At 49.9% G+C, this 27,955-nt stretch overlaps 3 protein-coding genes across 6 annotated transcripts in view; all 3 read right to left on the bottom strand.

The window, feature by feature from the left end:
* Window positions 1–7,101: 7,101 nt before the first annotated feature.
* Window positions 7,102–9,593, bottom strand: C3H19orf53 (chromosome 3 C19orf53 homolog). Its single transcript, XM_027406214.2, has 3 exons — window positions 9,455–9,593; window positions 9,313–9,368; window positions 7,102–7,784 (listed from the first exon to the last, which is right to left on the bottom strand). The coding sequence occupies exons 1-3, from the start codon at window positions 9,543–9,545 to the stop codon at window positions 7,644–7,646; spliced, it is 288 nt and encodes a 95-aa protein (XP_027262015.1). The 5' UTR covers window positions 9,546–9,593; the 3' UTR covers window positions 7,102–7,643.
* Mri1 (methylthioribose-1-phosphate isomerase 1) lies at window positions 9,540–17,982 on the bottom strand. Of its 2 annotated transcripts, none has more exons than XM_027406213.2 (5): window positions 17,559–17,982; window positions 16,658–16,833; window positions 14,661–14,837; window positions 14,344–14,568; window positions 9,540–9,669 (listed from the first exon to the last, which is right to left on the bottom strand). In XM_027406213.2, the coding sequence occupies exons 1-5, from the start codon at window positions 17,927–17,929 to the stop codon at window positions 9,656–9,658; spliced, it is 963 nt and encodes a 320-aa protein (XP_027262014.1). In that variant the 5' UTR covers window positions 17,930–17,982; the 3' UTR covers window positions 9,540–9,655. The 2 variants fall into 2 exon arrangements, with proteins under 2 accessions (XP_027262014.1, XP_027262013.1); XM_027406212.2 differs by lacking the exon at window positions 9,540–9,669 and adding an exon at window positions 11,744–12,079 and having other exon boundaries at window positions 17,559–17,980.
* A 1,589-nt stretch (window positions 17,983–19,571) lies between these two features.
* Ccdc130 (coiled-coil domain containing 130) overlaps window positions 19,572–27,955 on the bottom strand; it is a 14,254-nt gene continuing 5,870 nt past the window's right edge. For 2 of the 3 annotated variants that reach the window (XM_027406216.2, XM_027406215.2), the window contains 8 exons: window positions 26,794–26,847; window positions 26,341–26,423; window positions 25,453–25,508; window positions 22,481–22,541; window positions 22,114–22,256; window positions 21,865–22,037; window positions 20,382–20,520; window positions 19,572–20,204 (listed from right to left, as the gene is read on the bottom strand). In XM_027406216.2, the coding sequence (XP_027262017.1) occupies window positions 19,765–20,204; window positions 20,382–20,520; window positions 21,865–22,037; window positions 22,114–22,256; window positions 22,481–22,541; window positions 25,453–25,508; window positions 26,341–26,423; window positions 26,794–26,847 (1,149 nt within the window). In that variant the 3' untranslated portion in view covers window positions 19,572–19,764. Of the gene's footprint in view, window positions 20,205–20,381; window positions 20,521–20,652; window positions 21,160–21,864; window positions 22,038–22,113; window positions 22,257–22,480; window positions 22,542–25,452; window positions 25,509–26,340; window positions 26,424–26,793; window positions 26,848–27,955 lie in introns of those variants that run through there. The other variant, XM_035442552.1, reaches the window with a different exon arrangement.

Raw genomic sequence — 27,955 nt, 5'->3', positions numbered from 1 at the left:
GGGGTCAGAATAGAGCCAGGAAGGTTTACGGTATCCCCCAAATTCTCAGAGCTTATTTTGAGCATGCCCCTTCAGGAAAGGAGATGGTGGTGGTATTGTTCCAGCCACTGGTGCCCTCCCTCTGCTGGAGCACAGAAGTTATGGCTTCAGGAAGTGCAAGCCATGTCTACTCTGCCTGTACTGTGAGCTCACTGTCTAGGCATCTGGAGCTCCTGACCCCAAACCCAAGTGTTCTCGACCCCACTGGAGAAGTAGAGCTGTCCTACAGGCTCAGATGAGGGAGAGGACACAGATCTGCAGCTTGAGGGGCATGTCCACCCTGACTTTCTTTTGTTTTGTTTTGTTTCGATACAGGGTTTCTCTGTGGCTTTGGAGGCTGTCCTGGAACTAGCTCTTGTAGACCAGGCTAGTCTCGAACTCACAGAGATCCACCTGCCTCTGCCTCCCGAGTGCTGGGATTAAAGGCGTGTGCCACCAACGCCCTGCTCACCCTGACTTTCTGAGGGTCCCCATTCTGCCAGCACTGCCAACAGCAACTAGCTGTCAAAGGCAGTCTGGCTTGCTTGTGGTTGTGCTTTAACCAAGCAGCCCTGCTGGCCAGTTCAGCTTTGGGACTCTGCTTCCTTTTGGAAACACAAAGATGGTTACCGGGAAAAGTGGCATTCTAGACAGGGGAAAAATTGAGTCTGAAATTACATTTGACGGCACCCTGGCCCTGGAGAATGGGTCTCCAATGACAGTTCATGACCACACAAAAGAGCCCCAAGTACTCTAGGCTCCTGCTCTACCCCACTAGGGTGGGATGCTGGGTCCCCATTTTAAATAGATTGGGTCATGGTGACTCAAAGAGGTTAAAAGACTAGCTGATGGTCTCACACACAGCCAGGAGGTAGAAGAATCTGGCACAGACTGACAGACATGGTTGGGCCTATCTGTCATTCCAGCACTGAGGCTACAGCAGGAACATGTCAAGTTTGAGGCCAGCCTGAACTACACAGAACTGTCTTAGAACACAGTAACAAAACACCTTCATGTAGAATTTGAGGTGGGGGATCTATTGGCATCATGGGGAGGGGCGTGAAGAGAAAGGGGGGCTAAGCAACAGGTGTGCCATCATTCCAGGCCCTGGCTGCTGGGCCATCGGAAGAGGACCACCAAGTCATAGTACAGCTATTCTCAGGGCTTCTTGGCTTGCCTGCAGGAGGCAAGTTGGGACAGGCCTAACTCTCCCGGGCCTCCTGGTGGTCCCAGAACCAGGTCCCATGGGTCTCCTGCTTTTCCCCATCCCACAAAGACAGGTAAAAAGATAGATTTCAAAAGAGGGCATTCCAAGCCTGGCGGTGGTGGCGCAAGCCTTTAATCCCAGCACTCGGGGAGGCAGAGGCAGGCAGATCTCTGTGAGTTCGAGACCAGCCTGGTCTACAAGAGCTAGTTCCAGGACAGCCTCCAAAGCCACAGAGAAACCCTGTTTCTAAAAAAAACAAAAACAAAAACAAAAACAAAAAACAAAAAACAAAAAACAAAAAAAAAAAGAGGGCATTCCAGGGGCTGGAGAGATGGCTCAGAGGTTAAGAGCAGTGGCTGCTCTTTCTTAGGGCATGGGTTTGGTCCCCAGCACCCACATGGTAGCTGACAGCTATCTATAACCCAGTTCCAGGGATCCAAATCCTTCTTCTGGCCATAACGGGCACTAGGCACACATGTGACGATGCACAGACATGCATGCAAGCAAAACACACATACACATAAACTTTCTATTGATTTTTGATTTTGGTTTTGGTTTTTCAAGACAGGGTTTCTCTGTGTAGTGTTGGCTGTTCAGGAACTCACTCTGTAGTTCAGGTTGGTCTGGAACTCAGAGATCTGTCTGCCTCTGCTTCCCAAGTGCTGGAATTAAAGGTGTGCACCACCACTGCCCGGTAGAAATTATATTTTAAAAACAGCATGCTGTGTAAGCATCTAAGAATGTGTCTGTGCTTGCTGAGCAGGGTGGGCAGTAGCTCAAAGGGGTAAGGTGTGGAGATGTGGAAGATGACTGGTTCGTGGTGGGGCCGAGGCTCCTGAGGCAGCGCTGGGCCCACCTGCTGAAGCTCACAGCTCAGGGTTGTTCAGCAAGTTCATGGCAGCAGCAGGGCTGGAGAGGGCAGAGCAGTTCCCCAAACACCAAACTTTCTATTGCTAGGAGACCCTTCCCTTCTACACACACCCACTCACAGGCCACTCTCTGGGTACAAGTCTAGATGGGAAAGACCTGAACAAAACAGGGATGAAACACACAAGAAATCAGGGGGAGACAAGGATGGCTGAGGACTATCTCCCAGTAGAGCTGGCTTAAGGAAGCCCTAGGTTCCATCCCCAGCACCAAGCCAAACACAAACAATGCTTGGTGGTGGCCAGCACTTTAGTCTTTTAAATCTCAGAACTCCACTCGGGAGGCAGAGGCAGGTGGAACCCTGTGAGTTGGAGAGACCAGCCTGGTCTATATAGTGAGTTGCCGGCCAGCCAGGGCTACACAGAGAAATTCTACCATGCCTCAAATAAAATATAGAACCCCTTCAAACTCCATGAAAGAGTAGCAATCAAATGGCCCCGCCAGGGGCAGGGGCTAGGGGCGACTGATCCCAGACGGAGGTGGGAGGTGGTATCTGGGAAAGAGTGCAGGGATGAGATGGCCAGTGGGAATTCTGGAGGGCTGCTGGGCTGGGTGTTGTCCTGCTTTCTGCTCTCTCTGTAAGACACTTGGTCATTATAGCACACTTGAAATGAGACAGACCTCTTTCCAAAGCAGTTGTCAGTTTCGGAAATAAGGAGATAAAGGAACCAAAGGAAATGTTAGCAAGATCCAACACAGTGTGGGGAGTCCATCATTTGTATAAATTCTTTTAATGGTTTTACAAGACAGGGTTTCTCTGTGTCTCTTTTCTTAAACAAAACAACAAAAAACAAGTGTTTTTGTATGTGCACAAGTGCCACAGTGTGTATGTGGAGGTCAATTCTCTCCTTCCACCATGTGGGTTCTGGGGATCAAGCTCCTTTCATCAGACTTGGTGGCAAGCCCCTTTACCTGCTGAGTAACCTTGAAGGTCCCAGTTTTCTTTCTTTCTCTTTTTTTTTGGGGGGGGGCTTTTTCGAGATAGGGTTTCTCTGTATTGCTTTGGAGCCTGTCCTAGAACTTGCTCTTGTAGACCAGGCTGGCCTCCAACTCACAGAGATCCACCTGTCTCTGTCTCTTGAGTGCTGGGATTAAAGGCATGCATCATCAATGCCCAGCCCTAGTTGTTTCTTTATAAGAGCAAAATTAGGCAGCTTTCATCTCTCCCTATATCAGAAGATAGTGCTGAGAAGCATGAAGGACACACTCTGGGCTAAGGAGCCCCACCTTAAAGAAAGGATACCATGCATTGAGGTGGTCATAGGTGGCTGAGAGCCCTCATTCCCAAGTGGGGAGAAGGTGTGGCTCTGGAGTTACAGAGGAACCAGTCCCTTAGGGGAGGAAAGAGCTCACTGGAGCTCCACTCCCAGTGAGTCTGAGTTTCTCCTCAGGTCAGTCTTCCTGGTGCACAAGAACCCAGGAGCCAGACGGCAGGCCCCTTGAATGCCGACCCAGCCCTCCTAGTTCTAGTTTTTCTTGGTGAATGTCCCTCACACTTCTTTCCTTTTTGTTGTGCTGGAGATGGAACTGAAGGTCTTGCCAGAGTCAGGCAAGTTCTACCACTGATACCTCATCTCTCGGCTTTTGGACAGTTATAACTCTGTAGACCAGACTGACCTCCAAGCCTCACACTGCTGGGGATACTCCTGCCTCAGCTTCCTAAGCACAGGGTTTACAGGTGCCCACTACCTATGGCTACATTTTTTTGGAGGGGAGGTGTTTAAAAATGTGTGTGTCCAAAGAGCCAGTGTGATCTTGTTTGATTGTGTGGATTATCCTGAATTAACCATTCCAAAAACATTTCTTAGTTCAATTTAACGAAGCCTATGGTCTTGCTTTAGCCATGGGCATACTGCAAGCCCCTGGTTCTCCAGTCTTTCTAGGTGCGAATGAGGTAGTCTGCAGTCTTCACAGGGACTCCAGAAGAGCTGTTGATGTCAGCCATCAAAGGTGAGCCCATCTTTTCAAGTTCACCTATCATAAAGCAGACTCTTGTTGCCGTCAGCACATTCCAATATAATAGAATGCTCATCTCTATTTAGTTCCAGAACTTCTAGGCCAGGAGGGAACCCAGTGTTTACCTACCACCATGCTCCTCTTCTCCCAGGCAGCTGCAGCTGCCTGCCAGCTCTGCCCTTTCACAGAACTGTACCGTCTGTACCTGGTTTGTTACAAGGATAACTGGAGACTTTCCTGCTTCTGTCTTCCTAGCCTGGGATTAAAGGAATGCACCATGATGCCATTTAAAAAAATTTTCTGGCAGGGTCTCAAGTAGCTCAGGTTAGCCTTGAACTATTTTTTAAAATTAGTATATATTTATTATTTAGGTATGCACACCCTGTCTGCATGTATGTCTGTATGCCAGAAGAGGGTATCAGACCCCATTATAGATGGTGGTGATCCACCATGTGGTTGCTGGGAATTGAACTCAGGTCCTCTGGACCTAACAGCCAGTGCTCTTAACCGCTGAGCCATCTCTCTAGTCCCAGCCTGAACTATTTAGTGGAGGCTGAAATTAATTTTCTTAGTTTTCCTTCCTCTATCAAGTGCTGGGTTTATAGATGTGTAATCATAATGCCCAGCATCAACACTGTGTTTCCAGGCTCATCTATGCTATAGGCTAGGTAAGTACTTTCCACTTTTCTTTACTGGAGTGTGTGTGAGTGTGTGAGTGTGTGTGTGTGTGTGTGTGTGTGTGTGTGTGAGTGTGTGTGTGTGTGTGTGTGTGTGTGTGTGTCCCTGGATGGCTTTAAACTCATAGAAATCCACCTGGCTTTACCTTTCAAGTGCTGGGATCAAAGACATGTACCACATCTGGTACACTTCAGATATTTTTAATGTTTTCACATATGTAAGCACACCATTTGCATAGAGGAAAGAGGGCACTGGAGCCCCTGGTACTAAAGTTAGAGGGGCTGTGAGCTGCTGTGGGGACTGGGAGCTGAACCTGGTTCCTCTTAAGAGCAAGTGCTCTTAACTACTGAACCCAGCCTTCTTCCCAACCCTTCATTTCACTCTTATTTACACTGATGTGAATGTGTGTGAGCAAGTGCCTGCCATGGTGGAGGTGTGGAGGTCAGAGGACAACTTAAGTTCATTCTCTTCTCTTCCACATGTGGGCTCTGGGGACTGAACTCAGGTAGTCAAACCTGGTGCATTTTTACCCATTCCATTTTTATGGCTGAATAATATGCCACTGTGGCTGGAGCAGATTCTTGCCAGTCCAGTCAATGCAAATGTAGGCTGTTTTTGCCTTTGTGCTACTGCATTCCACTGATGCTGTACAAGCACCTGAGTGTTTGTCTTGCAGGGTGCTTTGGGGAAACCAACAGAATATGAAGGTGCATTTATTGGATTAGCTTACATGACAACGGCTGAGTAGTCACAGTGGCCACCTCCATGCCAGAGTCTGAGAACTCAGCAGCTGCTCAAGTCACCAGGAGGCGCTGAGGGGCAGGAAGCTCCCCGGATGCTGCTGCCATGAGCTGTCTGGTCAGTGGGAAGGCTAGGACTGGAGTTTGATGGTGGCAGGCACCTCAGGGGGATTTGTGTACTGGAGCAGGGTCTTCTGTCCTCCCTGGCTTGCAGGGTGCAGCTCCGTCAGGGTGCTCATTACCTACCCAATGTCTGCTGCACCAGTCCTCTGCACGGCCAGCTGGACACAAAGAGCTACTGTCTACTAGTCCAGTTAAGCTGACAACCAAGTCCATTCCTCCCAAGTTTTTGTTTTGTTTTCTGAGACAGGGTCTATGTACCCTGGATGGCTTGGAACCTCTATCCTCCACCACCCCACCAGGCTGGTCTCAAACGCAGAGGTCTAAGTGCCTCTACTCACCAAGTGCTGGGATTAAAGGGGTTTGCCACTATGACTAGCCATCTTAGTGTTGCTACCACAAAACACCTGTGATAGGACTAGAGCTAGAGCTCAGCAGTTAACAGCTTCCACTGCTCTTATACCCATGTAGGGTGGCTCAGAGCTGCCTATCATTCCAGCTCTAGAGGGCAGGTTGTCTCTGGCCTCCTCAGGTACCCATTCTCATGTACACACACACACCACTTGCCCTTTTTGGTCCTTGGGCATTTTAATCTCAGCCCTTGGGAGGCAGAGGCATGTATAGCTAGCTGAGTTTGAGGCAGCCTGGTTTACACAGGGAGACTGTGTCTCAGTAAACCAAACTAAACCTGAGACAGACCACTGATGAGCTCAAGGTTCTGGGGCTGTATCTACAATGGAGTGGACCCATTCCTCAGGATCTGTGGTGAGGGTACCAGAAGGTACATGTGGTGGGGAGCAGCACCTCAGGACACTGTTCCATCACAAGTCAGAGCACTAACAACTGCCTTCAAGGTCCAGTCTTGAAGGAAGCCCCAGACTCTAACGGTGCCCTCCCTGCTCACAGCAGAGCAACTGTGTCCTGAGAGGACTAAAACCCAGCAGGTCCTTCCTCTGCAGTGCAAATGCATTGGGAGCTTAGATTAGGGTGAGCTTGCTAAGCACACATGAAGATCTGATGCCTAACAGCCAGCTTTGGTAAGCCAGGACCAGCCTGGGAGCATCAGATGATCTGGACACTAAATTCCAACCAAATTCCAACTGTGTGGGAACAGACTCACCCAGTCAGAGATGGGGGCAGTCACTGGTGACTCAACAATTTTCTGCCTCCTCAATGGGTGAAATGGCTGGACACAAAGGGATAGGCCACCAGCATACTCATCACTTGCCCCAGGGCCACACCAAGGGAGATGCCACCAGGTCAAGCACCCTGCGTATGACATGATCAGCATCTGGTTCAGCAGGAGTGAGCCCCTCAATGGACATATGCAGAGCTGGGCTATGGAGTAGGGTGGCTGAGCTGGCCAGGTCCTGGTCCTGGAGTGTTAGTAGGCTAGCTCACCCAAGCAAGACAAGATGTGGGGACAGAACAGAATGTAAAAAAATGGCAGGCAGCCTCTGTGAGCACAGCTTTATTGGGTAACAGTGGCCATCCCCAAGTGGCTCTGGATCACTAGTGTGACAGGATGAGATGGTGCCTCTGTGAAGATATGGAACCCTTCTTCATGTATAGGACAGTGACAACAGACACTAGATGACTAGAGTGTGTCCTGGAGACCCAGGAAAGAGATTACCTTCTCTGCCAGCTTCGGCTATTGATGCCATTGCCCTTTCTTGGGTCTGTGGCTGTCAAGGGCATTGTGTGGGTGGGAGAAGTTTCTTGTGGAGACCAGTGAGGCTCACCTAGCCCCCAAACAGCCTCCCCATTGGGCTGCTGGAGAGCTGGAGGGACATCAGAGTCAGATTCATCACACTGTCACCCCAGTAAAGACAGACCCTGAGCCTATAGGAAGCTGAGTGCCTCCTCAGAACCCCGCCGAGCTGGCCTCAGGCGCCATCATCACCTGCCCATTGCTGTCCCAGGTGCCATCAGGACTGGAGCAGGGTCCTCTTCAAGTCCAGCCAGCCTGTGGGGTCACCTGTAAAGTCCCAGTGCCTTTAGGATGGTGTCTTGCTGGGCGTGGTGGCCCCTTTCTTCTTTGATGCACCCTTCAGCAGTGTGAGCTTCTTAGGCAGGCTGGAGTTGGCTTTCATCACCACGTCATGCTCAATCTTCTTCCGGATCCCCACTTCCAGGGTCTGTGAGGGACACAGAGCAAGCTCTCACTCTCCCCAGCCTGAATACACACACATCCTCCTACATCCCCTCCTTTTGTTCTCTCAGAACAGCTTCAGACTCAAGCTGCCCCTGCCTGGACTTACCACTATAGGCCCAAGTGCTACCACGAACAGGTCAAAAGAACATATCTAGCATCGGGACAAAGAATCCTTAAAGGGCCAGTAAAGCTAGAGGGACAGAAGAAAGGATGAAAGGCAATGAGGATGGAGAGATGAAGAACTGGGGCTTTTGCTGACAGGAAGCAGACCTGGAAGATTCTGGGCAGAGGGGAACCAGCTGTGAGCAGATGCCTCAGCAGCTACAGCAGGAAGAGGATAGTGTTGGCAAGGAGCCAACCTTGAAAGTGGATGAGAGGTGATGGGGCAGAAGTAGGTTGATTCTGGATGTATGCTAACGGGACTAGACTGGATAAGAACAGAGTTCAAGGATGACCTCTGAACCTGGGAAGGCAAAAGGGGAAGTGGTCTACTGGTGGACTGTGATGAAACTCATCTAAGGGCCTGAGAGTGGATACCCCATGGGGCAGAGCAGGCTGCTGGGTTACCTGCCTAGGGGAGATGACTGGGAAGACAGAATGATCTACTCAAGCTTTTTTTGTTTGTTTGTTTGTTTTTTTTTTTTTTTGAGACAGGGTTTCTCTGTGTAGCTTTGGAGCCTATCCTGGCACTCGCTCTGGAGACCAGGCTGGTCTCAAACTCACAGAGATCCGCCTGCTTCTGCCTCCCAAGTGCTGGGATTAAAGGAGGGCGCCACCAACACTCGGCCAGATCTACTCAAGCTTTAAGCCAGATTGGAGCCTCTAATTTCCCTACTTAACTTTTTATTTATGTGTATGAGAGTGTTTTGCTCACACGCATGTCTGTGTACCTCAGGCATGCATAGCCTGTAGAAGGGAACACTGGAGATCCCTTGGAACTGGGGTTATAGATGGTTGTGAGCTGACATGTAGGTGCTGGGAACTGAATTGAGGTCTGGTGGAAGAGTAGCCTGTGCTGCTGCTTCTGGCCTCCGTGGGCATGGGCACCCACCCACTCATATACATGTAATTAAAGCATACAGACCAGGCTGGCCTTGAACTCAGAGACCAGGCTGCTTCTGCACCCAGAGCGCTGGGATCAGAGGCGTGGGCTACCACGCCAGGCTTCAGCACTTCTGACCATTGAAGACCAATGTTCAGTTCCCAGCACACATAATGGCTCAAAATCATCCATAACTCTAGTTCCAGGGGATTGGACATCCTCTTCTGACCTCTTCGGGTCTGAGGCGCACGCTTTATGCACGCAGACACTCAGACACAAACAGATAAAACACTGATACACATAACAAACAAAAACCCCGAGGCTATTTGCTCACAGTCCCTAACCAGCATCTGAACCCCCGAAGCTAAGCGCGGGGTCTGGATCCATCGAACAAGGGAGGGCACAGACTCGGAGCTGGGATGCTCTCGGCCCGCTTCCATCCTCGCACCCACGGCTGCGATCCCCTCACCTTCTTCAGCTTTTGCTGCTGCACGACGCGCGCCTTCTTGGGAGCGATGACTCGACCTACGGAGTGACACCAGCCAGTGAGCCTGGGCCGCCCTCCCCAAGCGCCGCCGCCCTCTCGCTCTCGCCCCCACGCCTCTCCTCACCGCCTTTCCTCGGCCCTCGGCTCCGCTCCGCCGCAGCCGCTGCCTTGCTTTTAGGTTTCTGAGCCTGGAACTTGCGCTGTCCCTGCGCCATGTTTCACCACGAGCCGGAGGAGGCGGGGCCACGCGCAGGAGAACCGGAAGCCGCAAGACGTCATTGGCCACAGTGGGACCTAAGGCCGCAGGGGACTCAGAGGTGCACACTTAGAGAAGAATGGCTGTTCAAAACATCAGAAAGAAAATTGTTACCATTTTCAGGGGTCAGGACACTCGTGTAGTATAAAACACGATGGTTTGTGCTTTTTGTACATAAAAGGTCAAGTTAGACTTGGGGTGAGGCAAGCAAGGAACTCACTTTTGGTGGAAAATTAAGGGAGTGCCAAAAAACTTCAGTCATCATTGGTGACATGGCCCTGTGTGTAAAGGTGCTGACGAGTTCAATCTTTTTTTTTTTTTTTTTTTTTTTTTTTTGAGACAGGGTTTCTCTATGTCTTTGGAGGCTGTCCTGGAACTAGCTCTTGAAGACCAGGTTGGCCTCGAACTCACAGAGATCCGCCTGCCTCTGCCTCCCAAGTGCTGGGATTAAAGGCATGCACGCCACCGAGTTCAATCTTGGGTGGTGGCACATTCATTTAATCTCAGAACTCAGAGAACTGACGCCTGCAGGTTTTTTGTTTGTTTTTCAAGACAGGGTGTCTATGGAGCCGGTCCTGGAACTCACTCTGTAGATCAAGCTACCCTAGAACTCAGAGAGATCCGCCTGCCTCTGCTGCCTGAGTGCTGGGATTAAAGGCGTGCACCACCACCTGGCCTGCAGATTTTTTTTAATCACATTCACACACATAATAAATAAACATGTCACTAAAAAAACCCTTAGGTTATCATGATACATTAATTTTGCAGCTGTGCTGGGGATGGCACTCAGCCTCACACTTGCAGCTCAAAAGCTGTCACAGTCACAGAATCAGCTATGTTCTTTTCAATAACTATATTTGTTTTCTCAAGACAGGATTTCTCTGTGTGGCCCTGGCTGTCCTGGAACTCACTCTGTAGACTAGGCTGGTCTAGAACTCAGAGATCCCCCTGTCTCTGTTGGGATTAAAGGTGTGTGCCACCACCCAGCTTTTTTCAATGTGAAATGATTTAAAATAATCTGGGTGGTGGTACACCGGATCCAGGAGGCAGGCGGATCTCTGTGAGCTCGAGGCCAGCTTAGTCTACGGAACGGATCGAGTTCCAGGACAGGTTTCAAAGCTACACAGAGAAACCCTGTCACGGAAAACAAAAACAAAACAAAACAAAGATTTAAAATATACACCTGGTGGCTGGGAACATCACTCAGTGGTAAAGTGCTTACTGCTCATGCATGAGGACCGGAGTTCCATCCTCAGTGAGTGATGGTGGGCAGACCTGTGATCCCAGTGCTGAGGAGGCTGAGGAGGGGAGGGTCCCTGCAGCCTAGCCTATTTGATGAGTTCCAGGTTCAGAGACTATCAAAAATAAAATAGATAGATAGATAGATAGATAAATAAATTGAAGCAGGTTGTTGTGGCTCACACCCTTGACCCTTTGCTCAGGAGGCAGAGGCAGGTGGATCTCCGTGAGTTCCAGGCCAGCCTGGTCCACATAACAAGTTCCAGGCCAGCCAAAGATACACAGACTCTGTCTTAAAAAAACAAACATTTATCTTGATTACTGAACTTTGGTGTCCTCTTTTAGTGCACTTGTTGCTTTTGCAGAGAGGCTCTGGGTTCTGTTCCCAGCATCCACATGGCAGCTCACAACCATCAACAACTCCAGTTCCAGGATATCCAGTGTCCTTTTCTGGCCTCTGAGGGCACCAGGCCCTTGCATGTAAAGCACACATACATAAAATAAAAATATATAGCCGGGTGGTGTTGGTGTATGCCTTTAATCCCAGGACTTAGGAGGCAGAGGCAGGCAGATCTCTGTGAATTCAAAGCCAGCCTGGTGTACGAGTTCCAGGACAGTCAGGGTTACTTAGAAAAATCCTGTCTTGAAAAAAACAAACAAAAAAACCCAAACCAAACCAAAGAAACAAATACTTCAAAGACAGCTAAGATCATCCTGATTATCTCTACATTGTTTTTTGTTTTGGTTTTTTCTTCAATCTATAGTCTAAAACCCAAAGAAATCCTTCTGCCTCAGCTTCCCAGGAGGGTAGCTAAAACCCAAAGAATCCCGCCTCAGCCTCCCAGGAACTGGGATTACAGTTGTGTACCCCCACATCTGGTTTTGCACCCCATGTATAGGTCATACAAAGGATGGAGCTGAAATGTATAAACTCGGGCAGCTTTGTTGTGGATGCTGGGACTCTGCAGAGTCAGGTCTGCTCCAGTAGCTAAAGGAGGGGTGTGGGTGAGCTTTGGGGTAGCCATTTGAAAACTTTATTATAAAACCAGAGGAACCACAGCAGGTGGTGGTTGGGTTGTGGAGAGCCAGCTAGTCACATCTGGGGACTATCTAGGGTCTGTTCCTCTGAGTAGATGGAGGTACTTAGGGCTGCTCGGAGCTCCTCAGGGGCAAAGACACCCAACTCAGTGATGATGCCACCGGTGATGAGTTCGTGGGGGGTGACATCAAAAGCAGGATTCCAAACCTGGATTCCTGCAGGGAGAGAGGGTACATCAGGTGAGGATTTGGCTCTGAGAACTCCCTGGCTGGTGTCATTTGTCCACAGCAATTCTTGGGGCAAGAGAGTCCTTGAGAATCTAGGAGTTCACACATACCAAATGGCTCACAAAGGTACAGGCACTGAGGCGACAGCCACAGCTCCTGCTGCTCATGGCCTCGGCCTTATGGACCCCATTCTTGCCTGCTCCAAAGAGTTTAAGAATTTCAGAATCTGTCCCAGAGCTTCTGCACTGACTCAAATGTGGGTGTGCTTTGCTATTACATTTGTTTTGGGGGTTCTGAGGATGAGGCAGAGCCCTTCATAGATGTTTTGAAAATCAATTTCTTTTTTTTCTTTTGGTTTTCGAGACAGGGTTTCCTCTGTGGCTTTGGAGCCTATCCTGGCACTTGCTCTGGAGACCAGGCTGGCCTCGAACTCACAGAGATCGGACTGCCTCTGCCTCCCGAGTGCTGGGATTAAAGGCGTGCACCACCAACGCCCTGCTGAAAATCAATTTCTAAAATGTAATTATTTCTCTAACACAGGGTCATACATGTGGCTTGGGCTGACCTCAAATATTCTATGTAGCTGAGGCTGGTTTTGAAGTCCTTGTCTTCCTTCCCTTACCTTCTAGGTTCACCAGATGTGTGCCACCAAGACCAGCAAATTATCTGAAAATACCTTGTTTATTCTTTAAGACTTTTTTTAAAATGTGTATAAAATGTATTTTGACTATTTTTAATGTAAAAAGTTTTTGATGTAGTATTGGGTATTGAGTCTCAGTTCTTGTACCTTCTGGCAAGTGCTCCATATCTGAGTTACATCTGTGGCCCCTTCAAAAATGTTTATTTTGAGATAGAGTTAATGTTGACTAGGCTAGCCTTGAACTAGTGATTTTCTTGCCTCAGCCTCAGCCTCATGAGCAGCCATCAGGCCCCAGCTTTCTGATTTTTTTTTTTTTTTAAAGACAAGGTTTCTCTGGGTAACAGCCCTGGCTGCCCTGCTGGAACTTACTCTGAGATCAAGCTGGCCTCAAACTCAGAGATCTGCCTGCCTTCTGAATGCTGGGATCAAAGGTGTGCACCATCACCACCCAACTCTTTCTGATTTTTGAGATGGGGGTCTCACTATGTATCCCAGGATGAACCTGAAGTCTGAGCAGACCCCCTGCCTCAGCCTCTCCAGTTCTGGGAGCACAAGTATCATCCCTGGCTGTCTATACAGATATTTGTCAATCAGAGAGAGACTTGTCAGTTTTATGCTTTTCTGATTGTTTTTGGTGTTTCAGACAGGGCCTCACTTGGCAGTACACACTAGCCTGAAATTCACTTGTACCACCTGGTCTTGAACTTGTGCAGCTCTCCTGCCTGGGCTTCTGGAATGCCGGGATTACAGGTTGCACCACCATGCCTAGCACTATTCTTTTTTTCTTTTTTTAAGATTTTATTTATTTATTATGTATACAACATTCTGCTTCCATGTATATCTGCACACCAGAAGAGGGCACCAGATCTCATAACGGATGGTTGTGAGTTACCATGTGGTTGTCAGGAATTGAACTCAGGACCTCTGGAAGAGCAGTCAATGCTCTTAACCTCTGAGCCATCTAGCACTATTCTTTGTGTGCATGTGTGTGCTGATGCATATAGAGGCCAGCAGCCAGCCTCAGTTGTGGTTCCTCAGGAACCATCCAGCTTAGCTTTTGAGACAGTCTCTCACTGAATCTAGGACTGGCTGATTAGACTCAGCTGGCTAGAAGTACCAGGGATTTGTCATCTCTGTCTCCCCAGCACTGAGATTATAAACCTGTGCCATGCTGGGTGGTGGTGGCACACACCTTTAAACCCAGATTTGGGAGGCACAAGCAGGTGGATCTATGTGAGTTCAAGGTCATCCTGGTCTACAAAGTGAGTTTCAGGACAGCCAAGGCTACCTACATAGAGAAACCTTGTGTAAATCAATTAATAAAAAAAACCTCAGTAAATCAATAAAACAAACAAACAAATAAACAACAACAAACAAAAACCCACCCATGCCACCACAGCTATCTTTTAAAAAGTTGGTTCTGGGCACCAAACTCAGTTCTCCATCCCAACACTCTACTACTGAGCCCCACCTCTACCCACCAGCACAGTTTACAAAGTCTGACCTTGAATGTAACCTCCACCATCAAAATGTAGCTGAGGAGGAGGGTGAATGAGCAAAGCAGCTCATGCCACTGAAGCCCACAACACAGAGTGCCAAGCCCACACCTTACCCTGTGCAGCAATCCTGACTCCATTCAGGTCAGTCAGCTCCTGGCTAGGGCGTTCCTCTATGACAATCTCCCTGCCAGTCTCAAGTTGGAGGTCACAGGATGAGCTGGGGGCAGCCACGTAGAAGGGGATTCCGTGGTGCTTGGCGACAATGGCCAGTTGGTACGTTCCTATTTTGTTGGCTGTGTCTCCGTTGGCAACGACACGGTCGGCTCCCACTACCACAGCTAGGGGGTGGGGTGGGGGACAGTTTGGGGAGGTCACATACCTGGCTTTATGTCCATAGCACTACCTGCCCCACTGTGCCCAGCCTACTGACCTGATACACCCCGGTGTGCCATGGCAGCGGCTGCCATGCTGTCAGTGATGAGAGTAGCAGGAATCTGCTCGTACACCAACTCGAAGGCTGTCAGCCGGGCTCCCTGGTTGTAAGGCCGGGTCTCTGTGCAGAAGGTATGCTCCAATTGGCCCATCTCATGTAGGGAGCGGATCACACCTGTGGGGCATACCAGTGGACAAGCAGGGTAGCCCTGAGACTAGGTTGCAAATGCTGAGGCTAGTGTAGAACACAGTGTGACTTCCAGCCTTTGCTGTAGCTATTCCTTGTGCCTGACACGCTGCTCACATCATCTTTACATCCACTTCTGACACCCTGAGATTCCTCGGTCTCACACAGCAGCCCCACCACTCTCTCTGATCTTTAGTCCCTGCCCTGTCTTTATCATTTAGGGCATTTGTCATTGTTGACATAGGGTCTTGCTAAGTGGCTCTGATTAGGCCTTGGAATATGATCTTCTTGCCCCAGCCTGCTGAGCAGCTTTTAGCACCTTCTAATAATTTATTTTTTGTTTGTTCTGTGGTATTGGGGATGGATGGAACCCATCACATTGCATTTGGGTGGCAGGGGCTCTACAGCTGAACCACATAACCAGCTCTTTAATGGGGGATTCTCAGCAGTGCCCTGCTGCTGACCATACCCCAAGTCCTTTGTCACTCCTTTGTCTTCAGTATGCAGATGCCTGGCATCTCTTCCACAGTTCACCACTGTGTTTTCACTCCCTGGAAGTCGGTAGCTGCTGAGTGAATGCAGGCTGAGTCAATAACGGGCTTGTGAGCCTTGTTCTGAAGATTTAGGTTCCCAAGATCCAATGCTGGGTTTAGGCAGACAGGATTGCTTCCTGGACAACCAAAGGCTAGGAGGAATCCACTGCCTTGACTCCCAAGTCCCTATCTCCTGGTTACATCTTTCCCAGTCTTTCCCAGAGGTATGTCACTCTGCTCCCCAGTCCTCTGAGAGTCAACACTATGTCCCTTCTCTAGGCATGTCAGGCAGGTGGCCCAGGAAAGTTTCCAGTCTCTGATAGTAGAACTACAGGCAAAACGAGGGATGGGATCCTAAAGCCACTAGTTGGACTCCTTGATATATCCATACCTGCCAACAACTTCCTAAGTGTTTCTGTACAGGAACTAACATACTGGCAGTAGGGAAAACAACACAACAACAACAACAAACTAATATCCCAAGCTGGAGAGATGGCTCAGCGGTTAAGATCACCCCCATGGTGGCTCACAACCATGGGAACTCCAGCTTTGGAGCACCCAGTGCCATCTTTCGTCCTCCTCGGGCACCAGGCACATGTGTGGTGCACATACACACAAGCAGGCAAAAATACTCAGACACACAAAATAATATTTGAAACAAAACAAAACAAAACAAGTGCTGGGTGAGGGTGGCAGACACTTTTAAACCCAATACTCGGGAGCCAGAGGCAGGCAGATCAGATCTCTGTGCGTTCGAGGCCAGCCTGGTCTATAGAGTCAGTTCCAGGACAGCCCCAAAGCTACAGAGAAACCCTGTCTCGAACAAACAAACAAACAAAAACCCCCAAACAAAACAACCCACCCCCCCAAAAAAAACTACTCAAAACCAATATTCACATTTCTGTGACTGAAATAGTTTGGGTTCCTTCTTTTGGGTTCTGGGGACTAAATCCTGGACCTTGTACTCTTTTAAAAGAATTTATTTATTTTTATTGTGTGTTTGTGTGTGTGTGTCTATAATCGTGTAAACACAGGTGCCATGGAGGCAAAAGAGGGTGTTGGGTCCTCTGCAGCTGGCATTGCAGGTGGCTATGTTCAGTGTGGGTTCTGAGAACTGAACAGGTTCCTTTCTAAAGTAGTTTCACTCTTAACTGTTCAGCCAGCTCCAGCTAAGCATGTACTCTTGCCACTGAACAACATTCCCAGCTCAAAGTGCTTTGCCTTGTACCACAAAGAAGACCTCCCATGCCCTGTCAATTGACAGTGCTTCCTCACCTAGGGCTGTCCCATAGCCAGCAGTGGCTAGAGCACCGGTGTTACAGTGGGTCAGCACTGTCACCTTGCCACCCCTGGGATTGGTCTGCTCCAGGAGGTGGCGGGCTCCCAAGTCCCCGATGTTGCGGTTGTCTCTGAGGTCCTTCTCCAACATGTCCTCGGCGAGGCCGATCACTCTGGGGACGACAGACGCTCTTAGACTGCTGGGAAGGACCTGGCCAGCTGCTCTCCATTCCTCAAAGTTGTGGGGCTCTCCTGGGGACACACCTGTCATTCTGCTCACTGAATCCGTGTATGCGAGTCAGGTGCTGGGGTGGAAGAAAACCCAACAAAACCCTCCGCCTCTGCGGTGATGACACTAGTGGTGGGAGAGGCAGCTGATTAACTGGTAAGATGAAGGACAAGAAGGCAGAGTTAGGGACAAGGTGTTATTACAGAAGGGGAGGGCGGGCGCAGGAACCGGACAGATGCAGCACAACACTGAGAACGAAGCGGCTTGACCGGAAGTGGGAAAGGAAGGAGAAAGGTAGAGAGGGAAGCAGGGCAGAGCACACAAGACCTCACGGCAGAACCTAAACAGGACGGGTGTCATAAAGCTGGTGTGGTGCTACTAAGGGACGGAGTGCAAGGACCTGGGGAGCACAGCACAGGGATGGACTTCTAGTCCTGCCAGTGGGCCCCTAGACACTCCACACACCTGCACTGCGCCTGCTTCCTGGTATCTGTAGAAGGGGAAAAGGGGCCGGGTGGTGGTGGCGCACGCCTTTAATCCCAACACTTGGGAGGCACAGGCAGGCGGATTTCTGTGAGTTCGAGACCAGCCTGGTCTACAAGAGCTAGTTCCAGGACAGCCTCCAAAGCCACAGAGAACGCTTGCACTGCCTGGTCCAGGTTCCCGTACCTTTCCCGCACGGTCTCCTCGGTGGCACCCTCGCGCTCCGCCTCCTGGGCTGCCACGCGAGCCAGATCTCGAGCGGCACGGGCCATGTTGACAGCGGTGGGCCTGGCGGCGACAAGGAGACGCAGCTGGTTTTGCACGAAGGCCACCAGAGAGGCCAGCCCAGGACCGCCGGCGCCCGCCCGCAGCTCCACGGCCAGGCTGAGGCAGCCCACCAGCGCGATGGCGGGGGCGCCGCGCACCTTCATGGCGCGGATGGCCTCCCTGGCCTGCTGCACTGAGCCCAATGCCTCGTAGCGGCAGTGCTCAGGCAGCTGCAGCTGATCGAGGATCTGCAGCGAGCCCGGGGAGTAGCGGATCGCTTCCAGTCGCATGGTGCCTGGCGCGTTGGGCCACACGGCAGCTCGCACAGGCTGAGGGGCGGAGCCGCATCCTGTAGCCGGCGCCTGCGCATGCACTCACGCAGCCCGGGACGCCCCGCGATTAGTTTCTTCCGGTGTCGCCGAGACCTGTGCCAGGGCTGGAGTTGGGAATGCCAGGGTGTTTAGTGGTGGTTATTTTTGCGGAAAACTGCACATTCGTTACTGAAGCGATACCTGGCAGCCTCACCTTTACTGGTCCGTGGCTCACAGACACCCAGCCTTTAATCAGCGTGTCAAACGGTCTTCCTCGCACCACTTTTAGCCCCATTTCTTTAAAAGCAAGTACCACGAGGAACTTTTATTCTTAGGGGCTGAAGAGATTGCTCAGTGGTTAAGAGTGTATACTGATCTTGTAAAGGACCAGAGTTCGGTTCCCAATTGGCTCACAGCTGCCTCTACCTCCAGTTACAGGGGTCCTCTTCAGACTCAGTGGGGCAACATATTCATGCATGCAAAACGCTTAATTAAAAATAAAACTCAGACTTCAATCTCTACACTTGGGAGGCAGAGCTCTGTGAGTACCCCCTAGTCTACATAGTGAGTTCCAGGACGGCCAGGGATAGAGAAATCCCATCTTAAAAACAAAACGAAGCAAACATACAAAACCCACAGGGATTTCTCTATGTAGCCCATGTTGGACTGGACCACACCTTGTCTTTACTGCTGGGGCGCCAGGGTAACAGGTGTGTGCCCACCACTGGCTGGACTAAGGTGTCCCCCCCCCCCCGTTCCAATATGGTCACAATTTTATTATGCTTATGTAATAATAGAAGGAATTCATAAATCAAGGCACTTTTCAAATACGTTGGTGGGATACAGCGAAGCAGTAAGTTCTCTGCTGAGGGTTCTATATCCTTGGCTTTGGACTGTGGGAGTCAGTGGTTTGCTAATCTTTTTTTGTTTCTTTTAACATTAATTTTACATTCCAATTCTAGTTCCCCCTCTCTCCTTTCCTCCCACTTCCCTCTCCTCCCATCTGTTCCTTGGAGAGGGTAAGGCCTCTCCTAGGAAGTCTAAGTCTGTCTCACCATCTCGTTGAGGCAGGACCAAGGCACCTCTCCACCCCCACACCCCTGTGTCTGGGCTGGGCAAAATATCTCTCCACATAGAATGGGCTCCACTAAATCAGTTTGTACATTAGTGTTAGATCTTGGACCCACTGCCAGTGGCCTCATATATTGTCCCAGCCACACCATTGTCACCTATATTAAGGGGGTCTAGTTCGGTCTTATGCAGGTTCCCCATTTGTCAGACCTGAGTCAGTGATCTCTCACTAACTTGGGACCAGGGTGTTTTTGATGGTTGTTTCAGTTACCCCTAATGGTTGGGTCATTATGAATGGCTCATACCAGCTTATGGCATGCAGCCTGGATGTCCTTCCTGCCTACCTTTAGTATTATTTCTGTGGCTCCAGCAACCTGGCGCTCTTTCAATCTTCCTGCCACCCCAGGCCATGGCCAATCTTGATCCAGTATTTCAAACCCTTCATCCTGCTGTGTGGGGACATTGCTGTCACAATAGTGGCTGCAGCAACATCTGCTTAGTTGGGTGGAAGTGAAGGCAGGAGAGCTACTAGGAGACTTTAGCAACTCAAGGCAGGGACAAAGAACAGGGCTTTAATGTTAAGGTGTCAGGGGTTACACCAAGGCACAGACATCCTCACCAGAACTAAATAAATAATGATCTGTATAGGGAGAGAGGTCTGTGGCTGGGCTGGCAGCAATGGGGCCTGCAGTCCGTAAGGTCTGGACAAGTCATGGCTTCTGGTCCCTGGAATTCTGACTCCCTTACTCGCTCTCTGAGTCTGAGTAGTCAGCCACCAGGGAGGCACTGGGGTTGCTGGGGTACAGCAGTTCCTTCTGGGAAGAACCTAAGGGTAAGGTCTGGTCTCTACAATTCCTCTTGGATTCTGGTGCCTTGCTGGTCCTAGGGACCTCTACTGTCTCTTGAGGTCTGTCCTGGGTGGTTCTTGGTGGTCCTCTTGGTTCTGCTGACAAAGAACTGTCTGTTGCACACTGGGGGCTTTCTGGAACTTCTCGAGATCTTCTCCTCACTATGCCCAGGTCCCCCACTGTGCCCGTGGTGCTGGGGGTTGGTCTGCGGCCCTGGCACAGTTTCTTGAGGACGTTGCTAGCTTTGCTGCTGCTGGCACTGGGTCCCTGGGCTGAAGGGAACCAAGAGCGGTGGATGATCTCTGTGCGCTTCAGTTTCTGTCTGTCCTCAGAGGCTGTAGGGAAGGGGGATTGTACAAGGACCTAAGGCTCAGTGGCTGTGTACATACAACATACCCCAAGCCTTGAGCTCCCCCACCACTGTAAGTAACAGAGCTCCCTAGGGACCAGGTGTCCCCAAACCTGGCAACCTTTGCCTCCCATGAACCTTCTGGCCCAGTGCCACCACTCACAGTCCAAGGTATGCAACCGTAGCAGGGCAGCCAGCCTTCGGTCGTCCTCTGTCTCTGGCACAAGAGGGATGGCTAGGCTAGCCTTTGCCTGTAGTGCCTGGTCCTTCTCTTCCTCCTCTAGCATGGCTTTCTTTTTTTCCTGTGGGGGGTGTATGGGAAGGACACAGGGAAGGACATCAGAACCCCACCTCCTTGAGACCCATGGGTCTCACTCCAGCCACTGGGTCTGTTTCTCCCTTGACACCGAAGCAAGCAAAGGGCCCATACAGTACCTGAGATGCACAAGTGGCCCCATGAGTATGGGCTCATGTCAGTGTCCTGCATGCAGTCGTTCATGCATTCATGCCAAAAAGATGGTCATGTGCTATAACACTACACTTTGATCAATGATGGGCTGCAGGTGTGACCTACTAGATAAATTCCATAAGATGTGATAAAGAAGGTTTGGTGGCCATGCCAGTTATCCCAGTACTTGGGAGGTCCAGGCAGGGGACAGGGAATTTAAGGCCATACTTAAGCCTAAGCCATACTGCCAATTCTGGGGCCCTAGAACTTTTTCCTTCCCCCACCCTCTTTTTCTTGAAGCAGTTCCCTTGCCTTGTTCCCCTGCATTGTGGTTACAATCATGAGCCATTAGGGCCAGCTTTCTGTTTTTGAGGTTAGTCTCCAACTCTTGTGTCAGGAGCTTCCCATTTCAGTCCCGTGTGGCTGGAACCACAGATAGACATCATCAGAACTGGCTCCTGCCAATTGTGGTGGCTCACATTGGTAGGATTTGCTGAAAGAGGCAGAGGCAGGAATATCATGAGTTCAAGGCCAGCCTGAGCTACACATTTAAAAGCCAGGTGGTGGCAGTGCACACCTTTAATCCCAGCACTTGGGAGGCAGAGACAGGTGGATCTCTGTTAGCTCCAGGTCAGTTTGGTCTACAAAGTGAGTTCCAGGATAGCCTGTTACACAGAGAAACCATCTCAAAACAAAACAACAACAACAAAAAACCAACCAAACAAACAAAAAAAATTGGCTCCCTGCTTATGTTGAAACTTAGTGCCCTGTGTGATAGCTGACAACATGAGGTTTTGGGGAGGACTCTCCCTCATGAACGGGGTCAGTGCCTTACACAGGAGTTTGTAGGGAGTATGTGTGTCCTATCTGGCCATTGAGGATCCATGCAGCAGGAAGTTTTAGAGGAACCAGACCAGGCACTCTGTACATAGTGAATTAGCAGATGCCTCAATGCTAGACTTGCAGCTTGTATAGCAGTGAATAATATATTTTTAGTATATAAACTCCCCAGTCTGTGGTATGTTTGTTATAGTAGCAGGGAGAGATTAGGTAGGGGCATGACTCTGTATTGCACATTTCCCCTCTGCCTAGGGTCAGAGGGGAAACGACCAGCTTGCAAGTGGGATCTGGGGACACAGATCTGAACCATTGTCTCCCAGCTCTTAGTCTGCTGATGTCTATTGTGGGATTCCCTCACCCGGAATTGCCTGCGTAGCATGCTATTCAGAGCGAAGTCATCCTTCCAAGCATTCTGTGCCTCCTGGATGTGGCTGAGTGTGGGCAGGGCCTTCTTCAGTGTGCTGCGGTCAGCCTCACCATGCTCCAGGCGGAACATGGCATCTGTCTCCAGTTTTTCTTTCTTCTCATGCTCTGCAAGGACCACATAAGCATGATGCTAGGGAAGCAGCCTGGGGTCACGTGGAATGGACAAGCAGACGGAGCTCACCTGTGGTCAGGACCTGCTCGTTGTCTTCCATATCCCAACGCTCCTCCTTGCGGCTGGCACCACTCACGATGACATAGTCACAGTTGGCAGGGTCTGTTTGCATCTCGATGTAGTTGATGCAGAGGTGGCATTTCATCCGGAACCTGGAGAGGAACTGGAATTAGGGTACCGTAGGGAGACACTGTAGCCCCGACTCCTAGGAGCTAGGTATGGGTGTGCTTGACTAGGCCTGCCAGGGCATGGTCAGGGGAGGTTCAGGGTGCTAAGTTGTGGGTTGCCCCCCTCCCCCCCACCTTTAAGGCTCCTCTACAGACCCTTTAACCTATAATGCCACAACTGTTACTAAGGTGCCACCAGATGCTCCTACCTGTAGATTGGAGTTGTGTAGTAATTGCCAACCTTCTTCTTTTCTGCGTTGTAGCGCACACCTGAGGGCAGGAAAAGAGAGGCTGGGACCAAGGCACTGTAACAGCTTTTCTCTGGGTGGGGGACAAGATGGTGATTTGTTGCCTGGTAGGGTACAGAAACCAAGGCAGGAAAGAATGAAGCTTGGGAGGCACTGAGTACCCACACCATAGGAAAGAGTGGCCTGGAACAGGAAGGCCCAGGTTTTAGTGCTGCTTTCACTGTGTACCCCTAAGCAAGGCACCTCATCCTTCTGGGCCTCAGTTTCCCATCTAGTCAACAGAGGTGACAGTAATTCTGATCACAGACCTCTGGGAATAAATGTCAATGGAGAGCTAGATGTGGGGGTATACCTGAGAGCCCAGCACTTGGGAGGCAGAGGCAGAGGCAAGGCAAAGTTTGCAGCCAGTCTGGGTGACATAGCCAGACCCTGTCACAAATTAGTAAATACATACTACCTGAGTGAGTATGAACTCAGGTTTTTCCTGGGAGGTGATGTAGTCTTGCCTTCTGACCTCAAGTGACAGCACCCAGGCATTGACCTGGCTGTTTTCCTCTCTGGGCCAGCTACTTTAGTGGCTGGAGGGTGGCCATGAGGCATCTGGGATGGTTCAACGCCCACTCTTCTCAGTGTTGGGGAAAGGATCCAAGGTCTTGGACACGCTCTGGGCCCAGTCTCTGTCCTGCGGTCTGAAAGCCTGTGGGCCTCTCACACTTTCCTTATCAGCAAAGGCCTCATCCTGCCCTTTCCACAGCCACCTTGCCTTCCCGCATTGTGCATCTGGCTGCCATCCCCACTTCCTGGCTCCTAGCTAGCCCAGAGGCAGGCCAGACATGATAATGTCTGTTCCACAGGCTGCTATAGCAACATCTGCCCTTGCTTTTCTACCCTGGTGCTGCATCCAAAGAAAATCCCTGCCCTGCCCTTACCCAGTGGTAGATCCTAAGGCCTTGCTCACTGCAGAGGTTCCTAACCCTGCCTAGGATGAACAATTCCAAGATGAGGCTCAATGGCAGGCCTTGCTGGGCTATGAGTAAAGGTTTTTATATAATGAGGTCTCCAAAAGGTACTAGGCCTCTTGGGCAGCTGGACAGGGCACAGCTCCTGGAAGGGTGCCCCACATACCTATGGCATGCGTCTCTCACTTATTTGCTTGGTTTTTGTTTGTTTTGCTTTTTAAAAACAGGGTTTCTCTGTATAACAGTTCTGGAACTTGCTTTGTAGACCAGGCTGGCTTTGAACTCTCAGAGATCCGCCAACCTCTGCCTCCTGATTGCTGGGATTAAAGGTGTGCGCCACCACCACCCATCTTTATTTGCTTGCTCTACCTAGGAAGAACCAGTCATCCATCCATCATTACCAACCATGTCACATCCACCTACCTTTTATCTTTCATCCATCTATGCATGTATTTTATTATGAAGCTGAACCCAAGACCTTGCAAATGTCAGGCAAACATTCTACCACATTATCATACCCAGCCCTAACTTTTGAGACAGTGCTTCACTATGTAGTTCAGGCTAGCCTCTATCTTACCACTCTCCTGCTTCAGCCTCTCCAAAACTGGAATGTGTGTGCTGCCAAACTGGTTGTAGTATTTTATAATAAACAAGTAAATGTGTTCCTTCAGTTCTGGCAGCTGTTTCACAGAGTTGTGGACTTCTAAGCAATTTTCATTGGTCAGTCTCCTAGGAAAAGCTGTCTGGGGCTGGTGATGACTCTGAGGAGTATCTGTTGGGGTGGTTTTGGGAACAGTGCTTCCCTCTGGGGGATCTGATGTGACCATGAGGCACAGCCTGACAAAACTGAGTGGATTACAGAATACTTGGCTGCTGTAGAACTGGTATAGGGACAATCTCCACCATCAGGTACCGGAATAGATGGCACATGTGAGAGGCTCTGTGGGTGTGCTGGCTATCAGAAAGGAGGGAATCCCCAGTGGAGAAAATTTCTCCATAAGATCCAGCTATAAGGCGTTTTCTCAATTAGTGGTTGATGGGGGAGGACCCAGCCCATTGTGGGTAGGGCCATCCCTGGGCTGGTGGTCCTGGGCTCTGTAAGAAAGCAGCCATGAGGAGCAAGTCTGTAAGCAGCTCCTGCCTCCAGCATCCTGGCCTCACTGTTTTTGATGAAGAACTGTTATATAGACCCGTGAGTGAAACAAACTTTCCTCCCCAAGTGCCTTTGGTCATGATGTTTCATCACAATAGTAAATCTTAACTAAGACAGTGAAGTAATGGGTTAACAATGGAAGTTCTGAATCCAGATGGGATGGCGGGCATAAAGGTGTGGGGATAGGATTGTTCATTCAGTGGATAAAGGTGTTTGCTACTAAACTAGACAACCTGAGTTCAATCACTGGGAAACACCACACAGCAGGAGAGACCTGACACCCACAAGTTGTCATCGGACTTCCACAGTTTTGTGACACATGTGTGATTATGCATGCACACACTTTCGCACACAACAATCAAATTAAAAGAGACAGGATGGTGTGGACTGCTGTAGTGTGAGAGCAGGGGGAAACTGAGGATTTGTTCCACATCCCAGAGGTAGACATGAAAGCCAGGAAGGTAGCCCCTGCCAAGTGTCATACTGCTGAGCCTGTGGCTCAGATACGGGCAGAGTCTGTGCCCCAGCCTTCTGTAAAGAACACATGCTGCAAAAAGCACCTTGGATATACACGAGTGGGCCTCACATCAGCTCCACTGTAGAGACTGGGAAACTGAGGCATACAAAATCCAGTTGATGGATAAAGGTCATCTACTAGCAACTGGCAGAGACAGGCTCTGGATCCCAGGGCCTAGCCTTCTCATTGTTCTCTAGCTTGGGTATCTGCCACCTTGCGGTTGACAGTATTTCTGGTGTCTCATAGCGCTTGGCACAGAGAGGGCTGATGGGCAGGCAGGGCATAAGTGGGTAGGTGGACTCACCCATGCCGATGTGGTTCTTGCAGCCATCACACCAGATATTATACGGCATTTCAAATCTAAAGAAAAGACAAAGATTTTCATTGTTGTTTTTCTTCTTGAAAATTTTTTCCTTACACGTATTTATTTATCCATTATATGTGTGGCAGTCAGAAGACAATGTTTGTGAGTTGGTTCTTTCTTTCCACTATGTGGGTTCTGGGGATTTAATTCAGATGTCTGGCTAGGCAACACATACTACCTTCACCCACTGAGTCACTGCTGCTCCCCTTTTTCTTAAGATATATTCTGGCTATGTTACCCAGCCTGTTCTTGAACTCTTGGACCCAAGTGCCTACTGCCTCAGGCTATCTAGTATCTGGGAGGCCTTGGCGGGCCACTCTTCCTTCCATGGTCATGTCCTTGGGCATCACTCTGTGGCATGTTCCACACAGAGGAAGAGTCTGGTCCCAGCCTGGAATCAGGATCCCTGTCGGGCAGTTGAAGGGAAAGAAAGTAGGAGTGTGACAGGTCTGGGGCTTGGCCTTAAGAGTCCTGGCACTTCTGCTTGCTCTTTTGGAGCCATGATATTGCTGGTTTGCTGGAAGAAAGACCCCCTGTGGAACAGTCTATCTATATAGGCCAAGGCCCCACTGGACCAATTGGTCTTCAGCTACCAAGCCCCCACCAATGAAGGAAGAAGACCTAGTCAGGCCCTTCCAAGCCCAGAAGAGGCACCCAGACTTGTTATCAATAACAGACACTTATTGTTTTGTTATGCAGCAATAGCGGTCTGATGCAATGTCTTCCTATTTTATGGAATTACAACCTTGCAGCCACTGGGCCAATCAATCAGGAGACATGCGATTGATGCAAGGTAGAGGTCTTGGGAGAGGGATGGTAGTTTCTTACCGGATGACAAGGATGCCTTGTGACAGCTTCCGAGCCCGTTCTCGAAGGGGATGGCTGTTGTGGTATCGGTTGAGAGAGCCATGCTGTATGGAAAGGGTGAGTGAAGGTAAGCAAGACCAAGCTGGGGTAGCTGTTTCCTTGCTGTTCCTACTGCTGGGGGACAGTTGCCTCCCTGGATAGAAGGGGCTTCAGTCTTACATCCTACAAGCCACGTGGCAGGTGTGGAGGTCTTGGTAAGGTACAGTGTGGAGCCAGGGACAAAGCTTTTCTTGGCGTCTGAAGGAAGTAATTCCAGGCGCCCCCCCAGGGACACCAGGACCTATAGAAGGACTTTCTATTCAATGGCACGGTAACTGGGTGGAGTCTGCACACATCCTCCAGGCGCCTTGGAGTCTTCTCTAGGTGACATGTGATACTTGGTCACTGAGGCGGGGTCTTAGGGAAGTTGCTCACCTTCTCGGGGTTGAAGTCCGGGGGATAGTACTTGTTTTGGCCTTTCCTTTCACCCTGAAAACAGAGGAAGCATGAGGCAGAGAGGACAATGCAGGGACCTGGGGACATGCTGAAGGCTCCATCCATATCTCATCTACAGTGGTAACTTGGCTGGAAAACCAGTTGTTATAGCTTTGGGAAATTCCTAGCACCACACCTGGTTTATGGGGTGCTAGGAATGGAATCCAGACCTTATGCTTGACCCGTAATGTAATTCCTCATGCTTTGGTGACCCCTGACCATAAAATTATTTTGTTGCTATTTCATAACTGTAATTTTGCAATTCTTCTCCCCCCCTCCCCAGATAGGGTTTCTCTGTATTGTTTTGGAGGCTGTCTTGGCACTTGCTCTGTAGACCAGTCTGGCCTTGAACTCACAGAGATCCACCTGCCTCCACCTTCTGAGTGCTGGGATTAAAGGTGTAAATACTTGATATGCAGGATATCTGATATGTGACCCCTAAAGGATCTTGACTCACAGCCCAGAGGTTGAGAACTGTTGGTATAGACTGATAACTATAGTCTTTATCCATCACCCAGGAAACTTCTCTCTGCAACAAACAGAGACCACTACAGAAAACCACAACCAATCAATACACAGAGTTGTGGGGCCCAGTCCCAGTGGATACATCTACAAAACACTCCTACACCTAAGGCTCAGGGAACTCTGTGGAAGAGGGGGCAGGAAGACTGGACGAATCAGAGGATCGGGGACTTTGCTGTGAGATTATGTCTCTTAGTAACATCCGAACATCAACAACATGATCACCCTAATGGAAGCTGAACAAGAAGGACACCAACAAACACACCGAGGTGGGTAAAGACCACGAGGCCTCGACCCTACACGAAGAACCACAGACAACCGAGAAACGCTGAGAGCAGCAGCGTTTCCTCAAGGAGAAACACAACAATGGGTGGTCCAGCAAAATGGTCAGCCCTGAAAACACACGTGTGACATTATATGGACTCAACAGGTTATATTTGGGAATACACATGTATATACAAATACATATATACATGTAAGAAAGAGTGATGAAAGAAGATGCCATGAATTTGAAGGACCGCTGAGAGAATCTGGAGGAAGAACGGGAAGAGGAAATGTAATTAAAATACAATCTCAAAAA

The sequence above is a fragment of the Cricetulus griseus genome, chromosome 3 (assembly GCF_003668045.3).
Source record: "Cricetulus griseus strain 17A/GY chromosome 3, alternate assembly CriGri-PICRH-1.0, whole genome shotgun sequence".
Taxonomy (NCBI): domain Eukaryota; kingdom Metazoa; phylum Chordata; class Mammalia; order Rodentia; family Cricetidae; genus Cricetulus; species Cricetulus griseus.
Note: the sequence above shows the minus strand (reverse complement) of the source record. Positions and strands in the feature narration are given on the sequence as shown.

What these genes read in the sequence shown, in the direction of transcription:
- C3H19orf53 (XM_027406214.2), bottom strand. Translation starts at nt 9,545, where the DNA reads ATGGCGCAGGGACAGCGCAAGTTCCAGGCTCAGAAACCTAAAAGCAAG. An exon ending in CCGAGGGCCGAGGAAAGGCG is followed by an intron (nt 9,369 to 9,454) that starts GTGAGGAGAGGC and finishes GTCACTCCGTAG; the next exon opens with GTCGAGTCATCGCTCCCAAG. An exon ending in AGCAGCAAAAGCTGAAGAAG is followed by an intron (nt 7,785 to 9,312) that starts GTGAGGGGATCG and finishes TGTCCCTCACAG; the next exon opens with ACCCTGGAAGTGGGGATCCG.
- Mri1 (XM_027406212.2), bottom strand. Translation starts at nt 17,929, where the DNA reads ATGCGACTGGAAGCGATCCGCTACTCCCCGGGCTCGCTGCAGATCCTC. An exon ending in GAGGAGACCGTGCGGGAAAG is followed by an intron (nt 16,834 to 17,558) that starts GTACGGGAACCT and finishes TGTCGTCCCCAG; the next exon opens with AGTGATCGGCCTCGCCGAGG. An exon ending in TGGCTATGGGACAGCCCTAG is followed by an intron (nt 14,838 to 16,657) that starts GTGAGGAAGCAC and finishes TATGCCCCACAG; the next exon opens with GTGTGATCCGCTCCCTACAT.